At 39.6% G+C, this 23557-nt stretch overlaps 2 protein-coding genes and 1 long non-coding RNA gene across 3 annotated transcripts in view; all 3 read left to right on the top strand.

The window, feature by feature from the left end:
* The first annotated feature begins 4706 nt into the window (after positions 1-4706).
* paox (polyamine oxidase) lies at positions 4707-9014 on the top strand. The gene is made up of 7 exons (XM_076975295.1): positions 4707-4931; positions 5970-6462; positions 6564-6763; positions 6930-7185; positions 7268-7380; positions 7678-7835; positions 8648-9014. The coding sequence occupies exons 1-7, from the start codon at positions 4772-4774 to the stop codon at positions 8792-8794; spliced, it is 1527 nt and encodes a 508-aa protein (XP_076831410.1). The 5' UTR covers positions 4707-4771; the 3' UTR covers positions 8795-9014.
* Positions 9015-9217: 203 nt separating this feature from the next.
* On the top strand, positions 9218-11362 carry LOC143476954 (uncharacterized). The gene is made up of 2 exons (XR_013121432.1): positions 9218-9354; positions 9587-11362. It is a non-coding gene; the product is annotated as an uncharacterized LOC143476954 (long non-coding RNA).
* Positions 11363-13259: 1897 nt separating this feature from the next.
* Positions 13260-23557, top strand: part of zcchc24 (zinc finger, CCHC domain containing 24) — a 34009-nt gene continuing 23711 nt past the window's right edge. Inside the window, exons 1-2 of the mRNA XM_076975157.1 lie at positions 13260-13766; positions 19650-19850. Of these exons, the coding sequence (XP_076831272.1) occupies positions 13530-13766; positions 19650-19850 (438 nt within the window). The 5' untranslated portion in view covers positions 13260-13529. The remainder of the gene's footprint in view (positions 13767-19649; positions 19851-23557) is intronic.

Here is a 23557-nt window from a genome sequence, read left to right as displayed (position 1 = left end):
TTAGCAGTTAGTAGTGACAAAATAATAATGGTAGGAGACTTTAACATACATTTTGATAATGCGGAGGATCCACTGACAAGGGCGTTTACTTCTATATTGAACTCTGTTGGCATTACACAAAACGTTGTAGGACACACACACTATCAAAATCATACCCTAGATTTAATCTTAACGTTGGGTATTGACGTAGATAATATAAATATACTCCCGCAAACCGTAGCTATCTCTGATCACTATTTAGTCAAATTTGAGATTCATCTTAACATAAATACCCGCCCGTCTCCTCGGCAGTGTATAAAGCACTCGATAAATTCATTAACAGCAACACAGTTTATTGAAGCCCTCCCTGATTTAACTGCTCTAGCCCACTCGCCATCCTATCCAGGAGAGTTAGACAGTCTAACCAACTGCATAGAGAATACCTGCAGATCAGCTCTAGATATAGTAGCTCCACTCAAATATAAAAAGACTAGATCTAAAAACTCGCTCCGTGGTACACTGACCAAACTAGAAACTTAAAACAAATAGCACGTAAATTAGAGCGTAAATGGCGATCTACTAAGTTGGAAGTATTCTACTGTGCCTGGAAGGATAGCATCATTGACTACAAATGGGCACTCGCTAAAGCACGCTCAGCATACCTAGCCTCACTGATAGAGAAAAATAAAAACAATCCTAGATTTCTTTTTAATACTATTTCCAAACTTACAAAAAATCAAGCAGGCGCAGAACCTCAGATTCCAGTAAACCTCACTAGTAATGTATTTATAGATTTTTTTGATAATAAAATAGAGAATATTAGACAAAATATAAAACCTTTTATTAGCAATACAACTGGTATGTCATCTGGTTTGGTTGACATCGATTTAAATCGCATACTGGGAGAAAAACTTGATGCTTTTCATCCACTCCCACAATCAGAATTAGAGAAAATAATTTCTTCCTTAAATTGTGCTACCTGCACACTAGACTCGGTTCCATCAAAGTTATTAAAAGAGGTATTACCAGCGGTAACTGAACCTCTTCTAACTATAGTTAACTCATCCATTACAATAGGTCACATCCCAAATCATGTAAATTAGCAGTTATTAAACCTCTGATTAAGAAACCAAATCTTGATCCTACTGTACTATCTAATTATAGACCCATTTCAAACACATCATTTATATCTAAGATCATAGAAAAAGCTGTTGCCCAGCAATTATGCCTATATCTGCATAGGCATCACATATTTGAAAAGTTCCAATCTGGTTTTAGGCCTCATCACAGTACTGAAACAGCATTAGTTAAAGTAACAAATGACCTCCTCCTTGCTTCAGATCAAGGTTATGTATCGCTGTTAGTGCTTCTTGATCTTAGTTCAGCTTTCGACACAATTGATCATAGGATCTTGCTAGAAAGGTTAGAACGCTGGGTTGGAGTCTCTGGCACAGCCCTTTCATGGTTTCATTCTTACTTAACAAATCGCTATCAGTTTGTAGAGCTCAATAATATTCCATCCAAACGTACAAAAGTTAAATATGGGGTCCCGCAAGGCTCCATTCTAGGACCACTATTATTTACATTATATATGCTACCATTGGGCACAGTTATAAACAAACATGGTGTCAATTTTCATTGCTATGCAGATGACACTCAACTTTACATATCAGCCAAACCTGATGACAAACTCAGTTTAAGAAAAATTGAGGCCTGTGTAAGAGATATTAACTGCTGGATGTCTCTAAACTTCCTCCAACTTAATGAGGACAAAACTAGAAGTTCTCCTTCTGGGCCCTAAGGCCTCAAAACAGAAAATTCCAGATCTAATGCTTAATCTCGCAGGCTACCCCATTACACCTGGCACAGTAGCCAAAAACCTAGGCGTCATACTCGACTCTGACCTATCATTTGATAAATACATAGATAATACTACTAGGATAGCTTTTCTACATCTCCGTAACATGGCTAAATTAAGAAATGCATTATCACAGGATGATGCGGAAAAATTGGTGCACGCCTTTGTTAGCTCTAGATTAGACTACTGCAATGCACTACTGTCAGGATGTTCAAATAGGAATCTAAATAAACTTCAAATAGTTCAAAATGCCGCAGCCAGGGTTCTGACCAGAACTAGAAAATTTCAGCATATCAGTCCAGTCCTATCAGCCCTGCATTGGCTCCCAGTTAAATTCCGTATATTTACTTTAAAATTATTTTATTAACTTATAAAGCATAGCACGGGCTTGCTCCTGAGTACCTTCAGGAACTTATTTCCTATTACGAACCCCCACGCCCACTAAGATCACAGGGTGCTGGTCTTTTATTAGTTCCAAAAATTAATAAGGTAACAGCAGGGGGAAGAGCCTTTTCTTGTAAGGCCCCCCAGCTTTGGAATAATCTTCCTAAATGCGTCCGGGACTCCGACACAGTCACAATCTTTAAGTCTAGGTTGAAAACCCACTTATTTAGTTTAGCGTTTTATAATTAATATCCCCCCTTAGATAAAGGTACAGATCCAGGGGTTCACAGGCGAAGGGTTTTATGGTAGACTGGGGCGCTGGTGCTGTCGTCCTGTCACTGCTCGTGGTCACTCAAGTTTGTTGACAGTGCAGTGGACGGATGCCATTGTCTCAGAATGCCCCCAAGCCTATGTTACCTTCTGGTTCTGCCTTTTTAGCTAGGCTGTAATAATTTAACTAAATGCCGGAGTTGCTGCCACACTCCGGAAATGTTTATAATTTTACCTGTCCTGTATATGTCCTCATACAGAGCAAATTTTCCCTGTTTCATTTCTCCACATGGCTGCCCGCCTGCTTGAGGAATAATGAGATGAGGAGACCAGCGATCCATCCTGGGCCAGCCACCTCCTGCCTAACCGGATGCATACATCATGATGGACATTATTACATATTTTTCCTTTTCTTTCTCTTCTTTCTGTCTAAATTGTTGTTGTTGTCATGGTGACCGGTGTCGGCCAGAGGAGGATGGGTTCCCCCCCTGAGTCTTGGTTCCTCTCAAGGTTTCTTCCTCATGCAAAAAAACTAGGGAGTTTTTCCTTGCCACTGTCGCCTTTGGCTTGCTCACTGGGGGCTAGGACTCGGCACTTGTAAAGCTGCTTTGTGACAACAACTGTTGTAAAAAGTGCTATATAAATAAAATTTGATTGATTGATTGATTTGTATTCTACTCATACAAGCATCTTTGAGCTCAAAATTCAAATTAAAATGCAAGAATTCCATTTACAATTGCAATGGGATAGATGTCTATTCACATTTCATTTACACATACATTTTGACGCTTTATTTGTGCCTTTATTGAAATGAAAATGTATTTCCCGATTTGAATTATCAAGTTCATCTGATCATGCAAAGGTTGCATCAAAATTATAATTAAAATGCTATTTGATTAATATGCTTTGCATTTCATGATAACACGTTTGAAATGTAATTTTCAACCTCACCACCACGCTAAAAGGATGTCAATATTCAAATGTTAATGGGGAAATAGCACCACCCCTGTTTGCAATAACATAACGATACCAACAGCGCTCAAACTGTGTCAAAATGCATCTTGAAAATGCAATCGGAGCAGAATGCATTTTCATTTCCATGGTCTTCCACTATAGACAAAATATAGTCAAGTTAGGTCCCATCAGCCTTCCTATCAGATTCCACAGCCTTCCACTTTATTCAGTCAATCGGGTTCCACAGCCTCAGGCAGCCAATCAGGACTGGACTATAGCACACTAAGTAGTACAAGCATAGTAGCCAGGTTCGCGGTTTTCACGCCAAATTGGGCTTGTTTGAAAATCCAGCTGCGGGTAAAAATTCTGGGGTAGCTAGTTTAGGCTTCTGAAGGGCAATTCTCAAAATGCAATTGTGAACATTTCAGTTCCAAATAACATAAAGCTGGATATATTGGAATATTTAGTATGTAGAAACTGGTGTAAGGCTTCTCGGAGGTGATGGTTTGTAAGGTTTGTTCTAGGCTCATAAGGAATTGTTTATTTAAATTAAGGCATTTCCTGTGAAATGTTGTATTGGTAATGAGTAATGAGGAGTGCATGTTTATTGTTGATGACTAGGATCAGTAGTAGGGTGACCAGATTTGGGTTTCTGAAAAGGAGGACACCTTTGTTGCCGGAAGGGGGGGGGGGGTGTCATCAGTGTATGATATGACACAAATGACATGGTAACTTTAATGGTAAAACTCAGTTTACATGCTGCTGTGAAACAGAACAACCACGTTCCGCCATGTTTGAAAACGCTGGGAGGCTGGTGGGGTGGGCGTGGCTTGGTCCCAGAGGCGGTTTCAGAGCTCTGTGTCAGTCCGGAATCAGTGACCAATGGAGATTACAGAGGAACGCCTTCATCTAAGCCCCTCCCACACGTGAAATGTGTTCCAAAAGTCAGAAGCAAAAAACAGAGAGATTCCAGAAGCAAAAGACCTTACTGGGAAAATCCAAAAAAATTTAAACAATGGAACCAAAAACTTGTCAAAATACAAACGAAAATAAGTTTCAAATAACCAATTATATTTTAAATATATACTTTTGATATATATATATATATATTTTCTGTTTTGCATTCATAACATATACTTTCTGCTCTTCATGCTAAGAATTTTGCCTGCAGATTTACTTTTGCTTCTGTGGAACTTTTGAAACAAAAATCACTCCATAGAGGTCCCCCTTCTGGTTCAAAGTACAACTTGTCCGGAAAAGACAGTTGACTTATCTCTAGCGCTCTCGCGGTATAGTGCAGCCGTCACGAGAACACGGAGCAGAAACATGGCCCTCCGATCAGGACTTGAGGCGAAAATATTGATTATCGGATGCGGAATATCAGGGATTGGTGCCGCGCAAAAATTAATAAAACACGGCTTTCATAATGTGCGTATTATTGAAGCGACGTCGAGAAGCGGGGGCAGGATTAAAACTGGGAGGCTGGGTAAGGAATCCAGAAACTTGAACGTGACTGTAGCACAAGTTCAGCTGGAGATGAAGGTGCTACAAGCACAGGCATATTTTTATTTAGCAAGCTGATGATCTCCATGGGCAATTCTGCAGAACATCTAAACACTCGTGAATTTATATATTATTCACGAAAACCAGCCCGTGTGGCAGGTCTCATGTCTACACAGTTTATTGTAAAGCTTTAGATTTTATACCGCTCGAGTTGTTAATGTCATCGCAAAATGATGATGTATGGCACATAACAGGTGTGTTAATATAGCTGCAAAAATTTGATGTCAAAAGTAGGGCAGTGGCAAACACGAAAGACTTGTGGAACAGTAGTTTCAGCTTTAACACTAAACATAATGTTGTAGCCTACGTCAAATAGAAATTAGTCAAGAAGCTGATGTGGATGTAAATATGTAGTTGTAACCCAGCGAATATTACATATTGCTTGGTACTTTGTATTACTTGGTACTTGCATGGGCAGAAAGCTTCTGGTGTAAGGACGTTGAATATTTTAATGACATATTATCTTGTTTTGTCTGTTCCTAACTTGAGGAACATGAATGTACCACAGCAGAATCAGGTTTGATGACAGGAAAAGGGCTAAAGCAGTTAAACAAAAACATAGGTGGTTGCTTCACTCTACAAGAAACTAGATGAAATGATTATGGCAGTAAAATCTGTTTAGTAGTGAACTTAGTGAGCTTAATGGTGTCAATTTTATAATCCTGGGCTATTTGAACTTTGTATTGTCTGAGATTGCTTTATTAGGGTTAGGGATTTATGTTCTTGTCAGTATTGTTTAACCAAGTTGTTCTGTAATTTTTGACGTGTGGAATAATCAGAAATCAGTGTTTACAGAAATGTTACATGTGTTAATGTTTACAGTCTTTGCCAAATACTTTTACACATATAATCTCATGTGTAATTTGTTTTCCTAAAACATATAGTTATATGGGTTCTACTGCAGGTTATAATGATGTAATGAAATAATGATAGAAACATTGTATTGCCTTCTTTTTGCCAGGTTGTAATATTGTAGAAATAGGTGCCAACTGGATCCATGGACCATCACAAGAGAATCCAGTGTTTCGCCTGGCGTGCCACTACCAGCTACTCGACAAAGAGGCCATGTCTGAGGAGAATCAGTCTGTAGACATTGGTGGACATCCACCTTTTGTTGCCAACTGTTTCACCAGCTCGGGCAGGGAGATCGATCCAGAGACCCTGGGACCTGCGATGGAACTCTACACAACAGTACTCGGGAAGTGTCAGGACTTCTACAGCAGTGGTGAGGAACCACTGCCTAGCGTGGGGGAGTTCCTTAAAAAAGAATCCATCCGGATGGCCCATGAGGAGTGGAAGGTGGACCCGGGCACCATGGAGCTAAGGTTGGCTCTACTGACTACATTGCTTAAGCTAGAGTGCTCCATCAGTGGAACGCACACCATGACCGATGTGGGCCTTGGAGCCTTCGGCATGTATAAGACCCTTCCAGGACTTGACTGCACCTTCCCAGGGTGAGCTATTAGTGGGGCATAGGCGTCTTAAGAGTTTTAAATATCACAGTACTCAGTGCTCTGACTATACAGTTAAATTATATGTATTCATTTATTTTCAGAGGTTATGAGGGCTTAATACAGCACATGATGAGTGAGCTTCCTAAAGACATTGTTTTGTACAACAAGCCAGTTAAGTGCATTCACTGGAAAAACACCCACAACCAGCCAACTTCAAAAGGAAGGACATGTCCTGTTAAGGTTGAATGTGTTAATGAAGAAACCTTTGAGGCAGACCATGTCATTGTTACAATACCACTAGGTATGTTTACAACGTGATACCATCCATTGTGTGTCTCCTTTATACATTCAATCTGCTTAAGGATTTATTTAACATGATTGCTTTATGTATATTATTTCTGATTTTATGGATTTTACAAAAGCATGTTGAGATTTTTCCTTGCTATTTTTTTCTGGTGTGCTTAAAGGATACTTGAAGAAGCACCAGCACACACTACTAAGTCCCCCTCTGTCACTAAAGAAGTTGCACTCCATCCAGAGAATGGGCTTTGGGACCAACAACAAGATCTTCCTAGAGTTTGAGCAACCTTTCTGGGATGAAAACTGTAAGATTATCTTCTTTCTGTGGGAGGATGAGTCTGATCTTGTGGATGTCGTTTCTGATGTGAAGATGGCCTGGACCAGGAAGCTGATTGCATTTACTGTTGTAACACCCAAAGAGAGGTACGCAGATGCAGTCTAATCTCATTCTCACTGTGCACTTCATGCTTGTTGAAGGAGTTTTGATTATTCTCTGGCAACCTAGGTTTGGACACCTCCTTTGTGGCTGGATTGCTGGGCACGAATCTGAGTATATGGAAACTCTGTCTGAATATGAAGTACTGCACGCTGTCACTCAGCTGATCCGCAGGTTTACAGGTAATATTTTAACTCGGTGTGAAAGACACGGAGGCCTTTGGACTGTAAAAATTGTATCTTAATTGTGTTATACTGAGTGTAGTTGAAGCTTTCATCCACGCCAGTGATAACATCTCCTGACCTTTGATTCTGAATATTGTCGGAAGCAGATTTCACTGTGGTTTATCCAGATTTCATGAAGTAATTTACACCCTACTGCAGGATTATGCCCCTAAAATTCTAATTCTACAATTATATGATCCATTACAATTATATAATAATTATTTATAATATACTAATTATTGTTAAAACTTTCAGGAAATCCCACAGTTGCTCCAAAGAGACTCCTGCGGTCCCAGTGGTTGAGTGACCCCTACACCTGTGGGTCCTACTCCTACGTAGCAACAGGCTGCTCAGGATATGACATAGACACCCTGGCGGAGCCGCTGCCCCTGGTGGGTTCAGACGCTGCTGAGGTACTGCCACCATGATATTCGCTGATGTTCATTGCATCTCACAGTTGTGCTATGTCGTGATTGTTAGTGATGTCTCGAAGGCATTCAGAAAGTAGTTTCGTACGAGCATTTTTGAGATATGGCAGAACATTGTAATCCTATATAAGCTTCAGCTTGTGCATATAGTCTTCCTCTTGTATTGTGTGTGTGTGTGTGTGTGTGTGTGTGTATACACACACACACACACAGTGTGTGTATATATATATATATATATATATATATATATATATATATATATATATATATATAGGTCTCAAATTGTGATTGGCAAGTAAAGCCTAATTCTTGAGACCTTATCAAAAACTCTGATTTCCAGAAACTTCTGGTTTCCAGGTTTTTGCACTGGCCACATTGGTGATTTTGATTCCCTTTTTTTAAGTGTACTATGCTATTAGACATAGTATAATATAGTATATACATTAGTATACATTAGAATTGTCAACAATGTTACATATTTGATTAAATACAAAGGCTGTATTTAACCTTTGAGAATAAAAAAGACAGAATATGACTTGAGGATGCTCAAATGTTAGCATACACTTTTTTGCATACTATTTGCATACTATCATACTATTAATCCCTGAGGGAAATTCAGTGATTACAGAAGTGTATACATTGTGTTAAGACGCTTGTAACGTCTGTAATATTAACTCTGCAAACTCATTAATATGTTTTCTTTGGCTTATTACCTGACCATGATTGATCGCAAACATTTTAGCAAGTGATTATAAGCTGAATCTGTGGTGCTGATGTAGCTCCTCTTTGCATCTTAGCCCTTACAGGTGCTCTTTGCCGGAGAAGCCACAGACAGATCTTTCTTCTCCACTGTCCATGGAGCCCTGATCACTGGCTGGAGAGAAGCAGACCGCCTCATTTCTCACTACTCTCCTTTGTCAGGAGAACTCACTTCAAAGCTTTAGGGAGACTTTGCACTTGTTTTTAAGGAAGGAATTTGCAGACAGTAATAAAAAAGACATTTACAACTATCAAATGTTGTGAAAATAAGATCTTGCATAATAGAGTGCTAATTCTGTAATTTATATTTTCACTTTGAGAATTTTAAATCCATCTAATTCACTTTAGCAGTTTGCAAAATGCATTCTTTTTTTATTGCGATTGTTAATGTAGCCTACTTGTTTTTTTTTATTAAACAATAAAATAATAAAAGTAGTATATTTCAAATTCACTGGTTTATGTCTTCTTTAAATAACTTACTGAATATATTACTATAGTGGCTATTGTCTTCGAAATCTGATAACGAGCTTCGTTTTAATTAAAAACAAGGTTTGATTATGAGATGCATTTTACACATGGGGTGTAGGCGCTTGTAGAAGACGTAGAAACACAATCGCCTCCACAACGGTAGATGGCGATGTGACTTATTAACCGCTCGGGGAGAAGGGTTCGCCTACTAAATTATAAACAGGAAGTTACTGTAATGTTCCCTGCTATATTATTCTGTTTAGAGCTTAAATTCATGGTGAGTATTTTTTAAGTATTTTAAAGTTGTAGCATTTAAAGGCGAATATAACCAACTAATTAATGGACTTTCAAAAACAGCTAGCCTCGTAGTTGTTTCCCTATTTTGCTTTTAACTTGTTGACAAAAGAGTAATATTTTTTATTAAAACGGGGTGCTTTTATTGGTTGAAGAGCTTTTGCACAGCTTGCACATTTTATGCCACCCTTAAGCCAAGTGTTCTTCTTTGCCAGGGATTTAAAATACGTCTGGCTGTGGAATCACCTGCGAGGTTGTTTTTTTTTTTTTGGTCTTTACACGACTAAGGAAGCCAGAGGAGATGAGATGAGAACAAAACATGCACTAAAGATGCACCATCTTCATGGTTATGGAAAATGCTCTCTATCTTCACTGAACCTAAGTTAAATGAACCTAAAATAATTCGCGATTCTCACTATCGGATGCAATAATTAATATGCAGGCTCTCGGTTTGTTACATGCAGCTTCAACACTCCTGGATGTTCAAAGCATGAACGCTGAAAAGGACTGTGTGTTGAGACTGCGAAAAACCTTGTCGGTCTTCCCTACTCAAATTAAACAGGAATATGATGTAGAAGGCACCTTACCATCTCATGCAAGTCAAGCAGAGACTTTTCATGGTCCTAGATTCAATGAGTTTAAGAAAGAGTCTATTGAAATCGGTTTACTCATTAAAAAGGAACAACTTGATGACCTAACCTTAGTCAGCAAAATGAACGACAACTGTGAAGAGGGATCACCAGCAGGGCTAATTCCTCCAGTTGAAATGGAAGATGAGTGTGACATAGCATGGAAAGAAAACTCAAATGAATATCTGCATAAACCTTTGAAAAAAAGAGTCAATTCATCTAAAGTAAAGCTTGGTAGGAACGTGGACATTACATCCACAGGCAAGAGGAAGATGTCCCAGAAATATAAGAGCCAGGGGAAGGCAACGTCATTCAGAATGCACTCCCGCATGCATGGAGGAGAAATGTTGAGGTGTGAAACTTGTGGGAAAGAGTTCAAACGATCTGACCTGCTCACCGATCACATGAAGGTGCACAAGAGAAAGAGGCCATACTCTTGTGATCAGTGTGGCATGATGTTTGCCAAGCCTGCTTATCTGAAGATCCACCAGCGTAGACATGCTGGGGAGAAGGCCTTTCCTTGTGACCAGTGTGACAAGAGGTTTTTTGACAAGTATGACTTAAAAGTGCACCAGCGTGATCACACTGGAGAGAGGCCATATGCATGCACAGAGTGTGGGAAGAGCTTCAAACGTATTTATATACTAAACAAGCACAAAAGGACCCATTCAAAAGAAAAACCTTTTCAGTGTGATGTCTGTGGAAAGTCTTACGGTTATGTTTATAGTTATAGATTACACATGAAAGAACATTCATCATAGATTTGATGGCTGAGGTAATTGTGGTGCTTTATACTGCATAAAACATTTTAGAACAACCTTGACCTAGGATTTTATATCTAAAATGTTGGTATATGAATGGCATGGAATTTTTTTTTTCTTTTTAGTTTTAAGTGCAACAATGTCTTTTAGAACGTTTGCAGAGTATTTGCTGAAATTGTATCTTATTTTTATCCAAACATTCATCAAGCTAAGCACAAAGCACATCAGCTGTTTGTTTTAATGAGAATATGAACAGCACTAATGATGCTTACCTAACTGCCTTAACTATGATCACTTAACAGACACCATTAAAGCTACACTTTTTATGTGTTTTAATACAAAGCTGTTTAAGGAACTGTCCCTAATATGTTGGGTCTTGTAGAAGAGGTGTCATATATGTAGCTTCTATGAAACCACTGAACTTATTTTGCATCCATGTTTTCCATAAACTAAGTCTCCCCCCCCCCCCCCCCCCCCCCAACACCGCACTCTTCTTTTCATGATCTCGGATGCCTGTAGGACAGGAGAGAGCTAAACTCAACACTGCAGTTAAAGCTGTTTTCTAAACAGGAGTCCTCTTGTATTATTATTTAAAATACTATTTTCTGTGCCAAAAACTAATGAAATTTTTTTTTCTGTCAAATGAAGTGAGATTTAACAGAGTAAGATTTATGCCCTTCATTGGTTGCCAGTGTCTGGCTACAGGGCCACTGCTGACACGCTCTCAACACATAACTACTTACATTGGCCGCTGTCGCTTTGAGATTTTCAGTGTGTCAGTGTTACTGCTTGGTCAAAACTGACCTGACTGAAAGGTCTTAATTTGCTAACTCAAAATGTGTACACTTTTGTCTAACACTATATCTACAAAGTATCTGTGGCAGATGAGAATCCATACTTGCGTGTTTCTCAACATATTACAGTACACCTTTGCAAAAAATAATTCAATTGCTAGTACATATAAGCTATTTTATTCCACAAGGAAATGTCTCTTAAATTATATAAGTATGGATGTACGTAACTAAATTTGTAACAGATGCCTATACGTTTATGTCTACCTTAACATTTCAATAAACAACATGCTTTGATTCTGTTAATTTAGTTCAGAGGTGTGTTATTTCCACTTGAAAGTCATTCCGAAGTATTTATTTAATACCTGTTGATTTCTTATCTCTAAAGTGAAACTTTTAAACATCTATAAACATTATATATATAATGTTCTAACATTTTTATGTATATTTCTGATTTTTAATATCTGTCAGCACTGTTGTAGTTACGTTGTTTATGTTCATTCATGAGCTCAATCAAAAAGGGCACTTTTCTTCTTTGCCACAAGATGGAGCAATAGGCTCTTGAGTGCTCTGTGAAGCATGTTTATGTATGCAGTTGAATAAGACAAATTTCCTAATACCTGATGGACACTTGTTTATATTTTACCTTCGAGCATTATACCACTGGCCAGACCTCCGTGATATGCTATATGGAAAAGTTATATAATTGAATTCATTTTCCTTTAACCCCCTTTTAAAGTTTCACTGTTTCTTCCAGAAATTGCTTGGCAAATCTCTTAGGACTAGCTCAAAACATTGTCATGTTTGTAATTAGATGTGCTATGTTGTTTATTTGTTTTCTGACCTTTGGTGGCCATGTTTAACTGTGCTGGTGAACTCAAACTGAATCAACTAAGAAATTACTTCATCAAATGCTAAAATTAGCTAAAAGAACAGTTACCTCATATGTATTCTAAGCCACCAATCTTCACAAAGTTTATTTTTATGTTTTTTTAAATAAGGTCAACTTCAAAACAAAGAATGTTAATCCAAATTCATTTAAGAACGTATTTGTGTAGCTTGTGTTTATGAAGGTTAAAGAAAAAGTTGGTCATGGATATTTACTCAGGAACTGGTTGGGTACTGCTCACGAATCTCACCTCTAGCTAAACAAACAGAGCCATTTGTTTTACATCGGCCTTTCTTCCTGTTTAGTGGAATATGTGAAACTACACAGCGTTGAGAGTCCAAAACAAAAGTTAATATAATCTAGTGATTACTTTGATTTGGGGAAATAAGATTATTGGAAGTTTTGTTTGTTGTATTTTAGCTACCAGTGTAAGAGCAGAAAGATCTTTACTTGTATATCTCGAAATAAAATAGGCCGAAAAAAAATCAAAAGAATTTAACCAATATACTTCTTCGCCTAGCTTTCGGCTTGTGAAGCTAACATCTAAACACTTATAAAACTATGTTTTGTGTGCCTTATTTCAAATGTGAGTGTCTCACATTATTTAGAGTAGGTTGCGTTTGGTATATTCTAGATTCTCTGTTGACATGGCTTGCGAGCAGCCTATATGAATATTATAATAAATGTTAGATGGTAGCCAATAATAAACGAGTTCTTCTAATATATATGTACATAATATTGAGCTGCGCGGTGATTGGTTCTGGTAGAAGGTGACGTATGCTTTCACCAACAGAATATTCAATGAGGTCGTTACTGTAGCAGTGCAAATAGAGATAACGGGCCGCGGACAGACGGGCCGCGGACAAAAACTTTTTGTAATGACATGTTAGAGGAATCATTTTCGCGCAGTCGTAAACCTGGGACGGGGATCCCAGGAGAGGAATAGGGTTCGTGCGGGAAGAAGAGCGAGTTCTTTCACTTCTGGGGGTCGTGAAAGAACGGACGGCGCATTCAGTAAATTTAGAACAAGTCCTCGAAGTTGAGACTTGTCTAAAAGTGACTGAGGGGGAGAAAGTTATCCGCAAAAGATGAGCTTGTTGTCTGCCATAGACAGTAGTACCTCCGTGTACCAGCCGGCACAGCTTCTAAACTGGGTTTATCTCTCTTTACAAGACACCCATCAGACGAGTGCTTTCGATGCCTTCCGACCCGAACCCAATTCTTCCCACCCGGACCTGAACTACAGCAAGACTCCCGCAGCTGAGCTGAGCTCTTCTCTCAATTCCAACTATCTCAACAACTTCTTTCAGCTTCAGCGAAATGAGGTAGGATCACCTCTCCTTATATACATTATCTACAAAAAGTTACTTTGTTCGTCATTTCTTCTACTGACTAGTGGTGCGGTGTTTTAAAAGTCATCAAAAGTAATTGATAATCAAAAGAGAAATGTGGACATAACCGTGTAAGACTGGTTGAGATGCCCCTGAACGCTCAAAACGATTAATAACACGAAATTGCTTCAATGTAGACCAACTTCCTAATATGTCCTGATTATGTAAGGCCTGTTCACATTTGTGTGCCCCGCTTATGAATTGAATGCTGCTACTTATGGGACAATGAATTGAATTTGCTCATGTGGGTAGTAAAGTAATCTTCTTTAGGCAAATAGCAATCAGATATGTGGAGATTTATGAAATCCTCAAATGACTGACAGGTTATACGTTTCAGTTTGTGTTATAAGTAATAATGTACTAACTCACTAACAAGGTTATGACCCGTTAGAGAGCAACCATGATCATATAACGCTTATAAGTTTGTAGGCATTCTTTCAAATCATGCAGTATTTTTATTTGTTTGTTTCATTGTGCTTGTCTGTATTTGCACAATCTTAATGATGTGCTGATGTAATGTATTTTAAATTAATTTAGGTTTACGGATGAAGATGGGTGTGGTAACCTGCTTTGGCAGTACAGAATAGGGCTGCTTAACACAAATAAATATCGAAGTGTGATACGCTCAGAGTAAACTACATTAAATACGACTGCACTCATGACAGCAGTATTTGGCTGCAGATTTAGAAGATCCAAACCACAACACAGATGAATCCTCAACCTAGAATGAAAAGGGACTTTTAATGATGAATCATCCATGAATATACAGTTTAGTCCAAGACTACGTGTAAACCTTGTGCATGGTGTTTTTGTTATGATGTTTTTTCTTCTAAATAATAATTTACAACAGCTAAGACAGAAAGAAAAAAAGAATAAAAAATAATTTAAAAGTTGTTTTTTTATTTATTGTGTTTTGTAGTAGTGAAAGGGCCTTCACTTTAATTTCTCATCATATGAGACTATTATAAATATTGTAAAAAAAAAAGTACAGCTGTAAACTGCGAAGACTATAAACTCCTTGATCATACATTGGCCTTTCTACATGTTTGTGGTGTCAGTACCAATTTACATTGCATGTGCTGTATAAATGGCTCAAATGACTTTTGTTGAGCTTTAGACGTCTTTATCCACAATAAATGTGAGTTAGAGATGTGCTAGCAATGCTTAGTACCATTTGTGGGCACTGTAAAGCACTCCCAGAAGTGTGCAGTGTACCACCTCTACCCTGAGGAAGTACACTCCTAATCAAAGGCCTTGTAGTGACAACAGCTGCATACATTTGTGTGTGCACACTCATGTGTTTACGCATATGTCTGTGTTATGTGCATGTGTTTGTGTGCATTTAAGTGAGTGAACACATGTGTGTGTGCGTGTGTGTGTGTGTTTGCGCGTGGACACATCTGTGAGTGTGTGTCTATCCTTGTGTGAGTGGAAGAAGAGAACTGCAGGGCAGGAATAAACTCCTGCGAGACAGTCCTGCTGAGTGAGAGGAGAGATGTCCTCTATTAGTGTGTGATGGCCATCTACCCTAACCCTCGTACTTCGGCACCTTCTATCCTATATGACAATTTAAACATGTCTGTTTGCTGAGTTATGATTAGAATAAGGTATAGAGCCTATATAGATTTGTAGAAATAATGCTTGCTTTATGTAACGTGTGTGTACTTGTGCGTAACGGGAGAATAACACCTTTGGTATTTGTGTTCTTGGTAACAAATTTGTTTAATTGTCTTGTTTCCAACTTTAAGAGGATTTTTAGTTTTTATATGTAAGGCAATATATACATTTAGGTTTTATATATGTCAGGAGATGGAATTTCTTCAGTTTATGGTATTGTGAGGTGTAGAACTGTAGTAGTATTTGGGGTTTGGTGCATTCTCAGCACTGAGCTGACAATAGGTTGGTTGATATGACAAGTCTGTTTAATGTCTTGTATAGGTAATAATTGCGCTGCAGTCATCAGAACTCCGCTGCTATGCAGCATTAGACATCAAGAGTAACATGCCCATTCCCACATATCCTTCCTTAGAGGAAGACATCATTCAAGCATTGTCTTCACTTGAACATGCCTTTCCTGAGATCACCATGCTTATGATCTAGCCCAGTGTGGTTATTATCCAGCATGGTTACAATCCAGTGCATTGAGCCAACCTCTGTGTGCTTTGGTACAACACACACTCACCTTCTAATGAAGTCACAACTCTGAGAACAATACTGTTGAGCAGATTCGAGTACTGGGCCCAGTTTGTGTCGGATTGTGTTATCTAAATGTTTGCTTACTTTACATACTTACTTTATTCCATGTGTATGTTGACATAAAAATAAGTGAGATGATTTTTCCTATACCGTCAGAAATCTTTCAGTCATTTAAAAGCAATACAATGCAACGTGCATTGTGGTGCAACATAACCAATGGGGTGATTCTCATGAAAACCAGATTTAAAACGGTTCACACTTGAAAAAATTCAAAAGGCATTTGAATACAAAATTTCTTTTTGTTATGCAAGATTAGGGTTTGAACTTCTTAGAAACACTTTTTTTTTTTAATTATTATTATTATTTTTTGTATATTTTGCACCATTTTAGTCAGTCAGAGCACACAAATTCTCAGTACCGCAACATGATAACGCAGAACAGATATGGTTTAAAAGTGACACATTTGTAACTTTTTAAATAGATATTATTAACAGTTGTGCTAATATGTGTATATAACCCAGAAAATATTATGTTTATAAATTTCCCATTTTTTTCAATTTTATGATTTGTCTCATTACAAATCAACAGATTTCACGATTCATGTCCTGTCTTTTCAGGATATTTAACTGAAAAATTACATGTATAATTACTTATTTAGTACAAATGACGTATGAAGAAATACAATTCATCCAAATACCATTATAAACTAGAATTTGTTTTATAACAGTAAAATAATGAGTAAATAAATGTGTGTTGCGGTAAAGAGAATGGTGTTTCGGAAAAGAGAGTCAATGTTTCGGTAATGAGAGTTTTGTATGTAGTAGTAATATTGAACAAAATGTGGCATTTGCTATTGAAAATTCTTAGTAAGTTTTTTTTTTGTGTCCCACCTCCACCCCCCATCTTTGGAGGACAACTTTGTTTTTATGTACAGATCAAATGACAACAATTCTGTATAATACAGTGCAATAGTGATAACAATAATTGGGGTTAGGTGGACCATAAGAAGATAGAATATAGAAAAGAGGAGAAGAGAAAAGAGGGGGAGAGAAAATAAATAGGGAAAAGACAGAAGGGTAGGCAAAATAACAAAACAACCAGCTCAAATGACCACTGCAAAGAAGAGCAGAAAGTATACCCAAGACATATAGCACAAATGACTGTGATGTATGTGTATGTGTGAGTGTGTGTGTTTGTTAGTGCAACATAGGATAAATGTACGGAATGCACTTAATAGCGAGGGTAGAGAGCTGCGACAACATTCCTCCAGAGACCAGAGGCAGGCAGAGAAAGACCCGGGAATCCCACCCACCCGCGGCCCTTCCAGGAGCAGTGGAGTTCCAGGGCCACACTTCCCAGTGACCCCCGCATGTCCCGCACACTGGGATGGAAGGGGGAGACCCCGGAGAGCAACCCCCCAACCAAGGAGCGCAGGTCCAAGGGAAGCAGAGGAAACAGAGCCTCCCCCCCCCCTCCCAGGATGCCCCCCTCCCCACCATGGGCCAGTAGCAAGGCCCCAGCGCCACACGCCCCCGAGAGCCACCCATCACCCAGCAGGGCCCCCCTCCCACCGAGGAGCCCCGAGCCGCCCCGGACCACAACCGCCCAGGGGAGCGGGCCAACCGCCACACCGGAGCACCAAGCCAGGCCCCGAAACCCCAAGGCGTCCCCCATCTGGGTGGGAGAAGTAACCACATGGGAGCAGCCGGGAGAGGACCGGGCATGACAAGCCCCAACCCAGAACCAGCCGTCCTCACTCATACACTCAAACTCATTTACATTCACCCCCATATATACACCCTTACATACATATACACACCCCCTTATATACACCCTCATTATATATTCACATACACACAACCAGATACACACACATACACACACACACCCTCATATATAGACCCTCACACATATATACACCTACACGCACATGTACATCCATACATGTACACCCCCCCCCCCCCCCCCAACACTCATTCTCATTCATCTACCTATACAAAAAGAGACAAGGACAAAGACACACATTCATCCAAACTAACACACCCTCCGTGGGGCAAATGGCTGGACCAGTTAAATATGGTGCAGTTAAAATTGAGGGGACATGTGCTGGGAAAAACGTGGACAAAGCCCCGGGCCACTGACCAGTGTTTGTCCACACCGTCCCCTCAAAAGCCTTGGAGTTCATTATATGTGTGCATGTGTGAGCGCACATCTGCCTCAGCCTCATGTACACGCCTGTCTTTCACAGTTGTCTCCACCTGTGTGTGTGTTTTCCTATTATCTCCCCGTCACCGAACCTCTCTCTCTCTTTCCGTCTGTACTCCTCAAGTAGCTCAGGATTGTTGTAGATTTTCTCTTTGAACTTAGCCAGCCTAGTTTTTGCGAGTGCAGTTTTATAATGAATAGATTCTTTTCTGGAAGGAAATAACATTGCAGGGTTGCCAACTCTCACGCATTGAGCATGAGACACACGCATTTGACTGTCTTTACACGCTCTGCGATATAATACGGCGATATAATACCCCCCCCCCCCCCCCCCCTTAACAATTTACACTCGCCACCTACACCCCTCCAGGTTCAAATCTCACTCCAAGTGATCTTGAAAAGTTGGCAACCCTGACATTGCATCTTATAAGTAATAGATAAGTTATATATATATAGAAGTAAATAAAGGCTTTTTTGTGAAACAATATTATATATATATATATATATATATATATATATATTACTTAAAACATTCATTTCTCATTACCGCAATAGTGAATCTCTCCACCGCAACAGGCCTTAAATTGTTGCGGTGTATGAGAAGGCTGTTGCGGAGTATGAGTGACCTTAACCTTCTTTGATCTCTGTGGGGCCACTATGATGCCTAGCTAAACTTTTGTTAGCTTTTTGTATTTAGACTTCAAAAACCTTTAAAATTCCCAAAACTCAACAAAAATAAAAAAATTTAAACATAGAAAACTTGCTGTTTCGGTAATGAGAAACAAAAAGTTGTGTATGCTTGCTGACAACCAAGTTTTTAACATTTATCTGGAGAGGTATAAAATGAAGGGCTTACTTGGTAGTCATCTTGGGTGTTACAGTAAAAGGTGTTCCCCTCCTCAAAATGGCTGGTTTTTTTCTGTTCCTTGTGGTCTTAAATGGTGCTTGAAAATTGTTGCGGAGGCTGAGAACATTGGCTGTGACCAAAGTTCTTTTTCTAAATATTTTCTTTTCTTTTACCAATGAATCCCAAGTAATACATTTTTATTGACTGTAACAACTTGCTTTATGAGATACATTTAAGTTTTTTATTATTTGTTTATTTTAAATATAAAAATCGTATAGTTGAAGAGCCGAGATTCAGCAATGGACGCGTTGCGGTACTGAGAATTTCACACTAAATTATAAAAAATATATAATTTAAAATATTACAATGTCTTCTTTTAATCACTTCCAATATAGCCTATGATGAGATGTTTATGAACCAGTGTTTCCCAAATTGATAGGATTTACCTGTTCATCACAATCCTTAATGCCACCTCATATGTCTGATTTCATGAGAATCACCCAATGAGTCATTAAATCTCAAGTTTGAAATTTGTGCATGTGTCTCTTTTTTTGTCTCTTACTGTGCAGGCCTTGAGTAATGGCTTATACAAAAGCGTTTCCCCATATGGCTCTCTAAACAACATAGTGGATGGCTTGAACTCTCTAACGGACCACTTTTCCGACCTCTCCTTGTCCTCTGAGCCACGCAAGCCCAGCAAGAGACCACCCCCCAACTACCTGTGCCATCTCTGCTTCAATAAGGGTCACTACATCAAAGACTGCCCTCAGGTAAGACCCATACCACCCCAATATACCAGCATGCATTGTGTTTATGAGTCATGCATATGAAGTTAATTAGACAAATTATTGTCCTTCACTTCATAGCCCTGCAGAAGTCTTGGAGTATTCCATGCTTTCTACAGGCCAATAAGTTCCTTGTTGATTTGTTTCACATGCATAAACACGCATAATTGTACTGTGATTTTTTTTTTCCATTGGAGATTTTACATATGAGTTGTACACCAATCTGCATCATGTTTATGACACAATGTGATTGTGACCTGAGAAAATTGTATTCACCAGTTAAAATGTGCAATTTAATATCAATGTTTATGTGAAGATGATAAAACCAGTGAACACTTCTTGAGACCATGGACACTACTCACCACTCATACACTTGCCTCCGGTCTTCGGTTTTTGCTATCAGTGAAGCCTACAGAATCTTAAAGCATTCATTTTAAAGTGTGCCTCTCTCATAGGCCTGTTCCAACATTAATTACTGCTGAGTTGCTGAAGTGTGTGTGTGTGTGTGTGTGTGTGTGTGTGTGTGTGTGTGTGTGTGTGTGTGTGTGTGTGTGTGTGTGTGTGTGCGTGTATGTGTGTATGTAAGCAGTGTCTTTTGAAGATTTTTAAAAGCAGACAATGTCATCTTTACTTTCAAGCTGTTAGTGTTTTATAGTCTTTGGACACAAAGAGAGGGTGAGGTACTCGCTACGATCCAGACTTGAGTCAGAGCTGCATGGGATGGAAATGCATACCAGATGTGGGATTAAAATGGCAGGCCTCCCTTTATGAAAACTGATGAGGGTTCCCTGCAGGCTGCTAAAAGACCTGTCTCGTGATAGAATACCTCCAGCTATTTGTGCATGGCTCTGTGTCACTGACATTTTCACTATTGTGTAGTGAAACGAACTTGCAGTTGGTAACAATGTTTGTAGTCTGTAAAAGGTCTTGATGGAAAAGCTGTTTTTATATTCAAACATCTCGGAACCCGGAGTAAACTGTACAATAGTTGTACAGTTGTGGATTATAGAGATTAATATTGATCACCACCACGACAGTACCATGATATTTAAGTGATTTAGCACAGCTGTTTGCAAATATATGCAGTGCTGTTTCATCAGCTGAGAATTGAATTTTGCGCAGCGTTGGAGAGTAACTAAGATACTAACTTGTACTAACTTGTGGGAGCGTTACTAACTGCACTTTGTGCTTAACTTCCTTGACATTCATACGGGTACAAAATGTGTGTCTGTGTGTGTGTAGGTAAAAGGTTTTTAGCTGGACTGTAGTGTATATCAGTCACATCTGTCCTGTTTTAAATTTAAGGCACTCATGTAAATGCCAGTGGAAACACAAGCAGACCCGGTCCACAGACAGTGGCCACGCCTACTCATTTCAAAAGCTTTAGCCATCCAGCTTCCCCTGGTGTTTTAAGTCTCTGTGATTTACTTAGCATTTATTATAGCCACACAAACACTTACTCACTCTTTTGACTCTGTCAAAGATATAGTACAAATGAGTTCATGGATATTCCCAGAACTGATCGTTGCACAACGCTGCATCTGGGCAAATCTCAGTGTTTCCTCCCAGGCTCAGAGGAAATAAAATTCCCAGATAAGATGGTCCCTACTTACGGGTTAGTCATGTCCAGAGGTCTACACTTTTCTGCCAACACAAACAGGGTGAACGTGACATCAGAGGGCACAGTGCAGCCTGTGATCCCCAGCCAGCTGTGAGAGCCACATTCTCCTGCTTTCTGCTGACGCACCCATGCTCACCGTCGCCACACGCGAGCTGTGCCTGGACTGAGTTTCCAAACACTCTGCCCTTCCTGCAGGAGGGGGGAGGCCCGGGTGGCCAGAGAGACGCAGGCCATGGCCCAGCCAAAGTCATGGCTCGGTAGAAGCAGAGTGCCCTGGGCAGGAAGCGTGTGGGTCGGCCGTGTCTCCCCGCTGATTACGGAGCAGGCGGAAGGCCACAGGCCATGCTCACCGGCTCATGTGTCACTGAGTGGAAATGGTGTTTGCCATGGCAGGCAAATTCACAAGCAAAGGCTAGTTAGAGGAATTAAATTAATTGGGCAGCTGTTTTTCAGTTCTGTTTGGACTAAGGCCAGCTAGAGCTCGGATGTGAACAGGTCTCTTTCCACCTAAAGCTGCTTACCAACATCCCTGCTGCTGAGCTTTGGACCCAGCATGGTGATCTGGTGAAGTTTTACTTCGAAATCGGATATGTGCTTAGGTGCATTATGGCGTGTGGTGGGATTTCCTCATGGAAAATGAGTGCACTGGAATGAAAGTTCCATGACAGTGACCTCAGCCTGTGAGTCACGACTCACGAACCCTGCGACGCATCCCTAACACCGATGCCTGGTTTTGGGTGCCATACGCAGAGTGACACTACAAGTCATTCACGGTCAAGTCATTTTTTTTTCAGACACATCAACATAAGTGGGTCTCTTTTTAGGAATCTAATACTGCCTAGCGGTTGAAGCCCAGAACAGAGTCCTAGTCATAATCAGAGTCTCTTCTTCTCTTTTGATGTTCTGTGCTATTTATATGCCATGCACATTTGGCTCAAGTTCTTCTCTATAAGATCTTACCACTTAAACCATCCCAGAAAGGTCTGTAACATGATCAGTAGTCAGCAATAAAGGAAATGATTTTTGAAACAAGTTGAAACAGATGGATTCAACTAAATCTGAAAGCCTGGTAACTTTGAAGGGCAGTATGATGATTCTTTTATGTTGATCAAAAACACATGAATGCCATTGATTTTATACAGAGGTCTCTTTATTCCTTCGAGATAATGCATCTTTTGTTCAAATTGTAATCATGGCAATGGAATGTGTATATATAGCCATGTTTCCAACTTCATTCCCTCTTGAATTCTTCAGCTGCAATTTGCTGTTTTTGAGTAGGTGTTTCAGTTAGAGGTTTTTTGGTTGTAGCAGTGGGATATAATGGGCTCACTCCAAGACCCTTGATAGCCGTGAATCTATCCAAATATCAGAAAATGTGGTCTGTGTTATTAGCAGCAGTACACCACTTTACAACCTTTGGACTGTTCTAGTCCTAATATATAGTGCATAGAAATATATCTTCTGGTTTTAATGATGATAAAATTTCATGATGAACAGGCTTGGGTGTTTCATGTTGAACATGATTTTCGTATCCATAATTTCCCCTTTTTTCTTGAAGACTCAAAACATCTTCATCTACTGAATGACTACTGAGATCATTAAATGTTAACCGAATGCTAACGTCTTGAGTGATTTCAGCTACTCCGGGTTAATTTATATTTTGTTTTTATGGTGCTAACGATAGGCAGAGGCAGCTCAATTGGCTCAAAGCCTTTTTCTTCCTTGACGCCTTAATCGAGTCCTTTGTACGGTGCCCTATCGCAAAAAGTGTCTCGCTTCCCCTCAGTGCTTCTCGCCGGTCCGCTGATCAAATGTGGCAGGTCGAGCAGGCGTTTGCACCAAATGGCGAATGTAGCCGCTCTCACTCTTCTCAGGGAGCGTCGTTGCAGCTGATCCATTTATCACGGTTATGTGACAAGCTCATTAGGGCCGAAGCTAACAGACTTTCAACTTGCTTGTCTTTTGTCCTGGCTGTTTGCATGGCCTTGGTCAAGGTGAAAAAGTCCTAATGGTTTGTTGTTGCTGTTGGCAAGAATGTGTGCATTATGTAACAAACATATTGAAATGGCAA

The sequence above is a fragment of the Brachyhypopomus gauderio genome, chromosome 15 (genome assembly GCF_052324685.1).
Source record: "Brachyhypopomus gauderio isolate BG-103 chromosome 15, BGAUD_0.2, whole genome shotgun sequence".
NCBI classification, from domain to species: domain Eukaryota; kingdom Metazoa; phylum Chordata; class Actinopteri; order Gymnotiformes; family Hypopomidae; genus Brachyhypopomus; species Brachyhypopomus gauderio.
The sequence above is the reverse complement of the archived record's forward strand: the minus strand, read 5'-3'. Positions and strand labels throughout refer to the sequence as shown.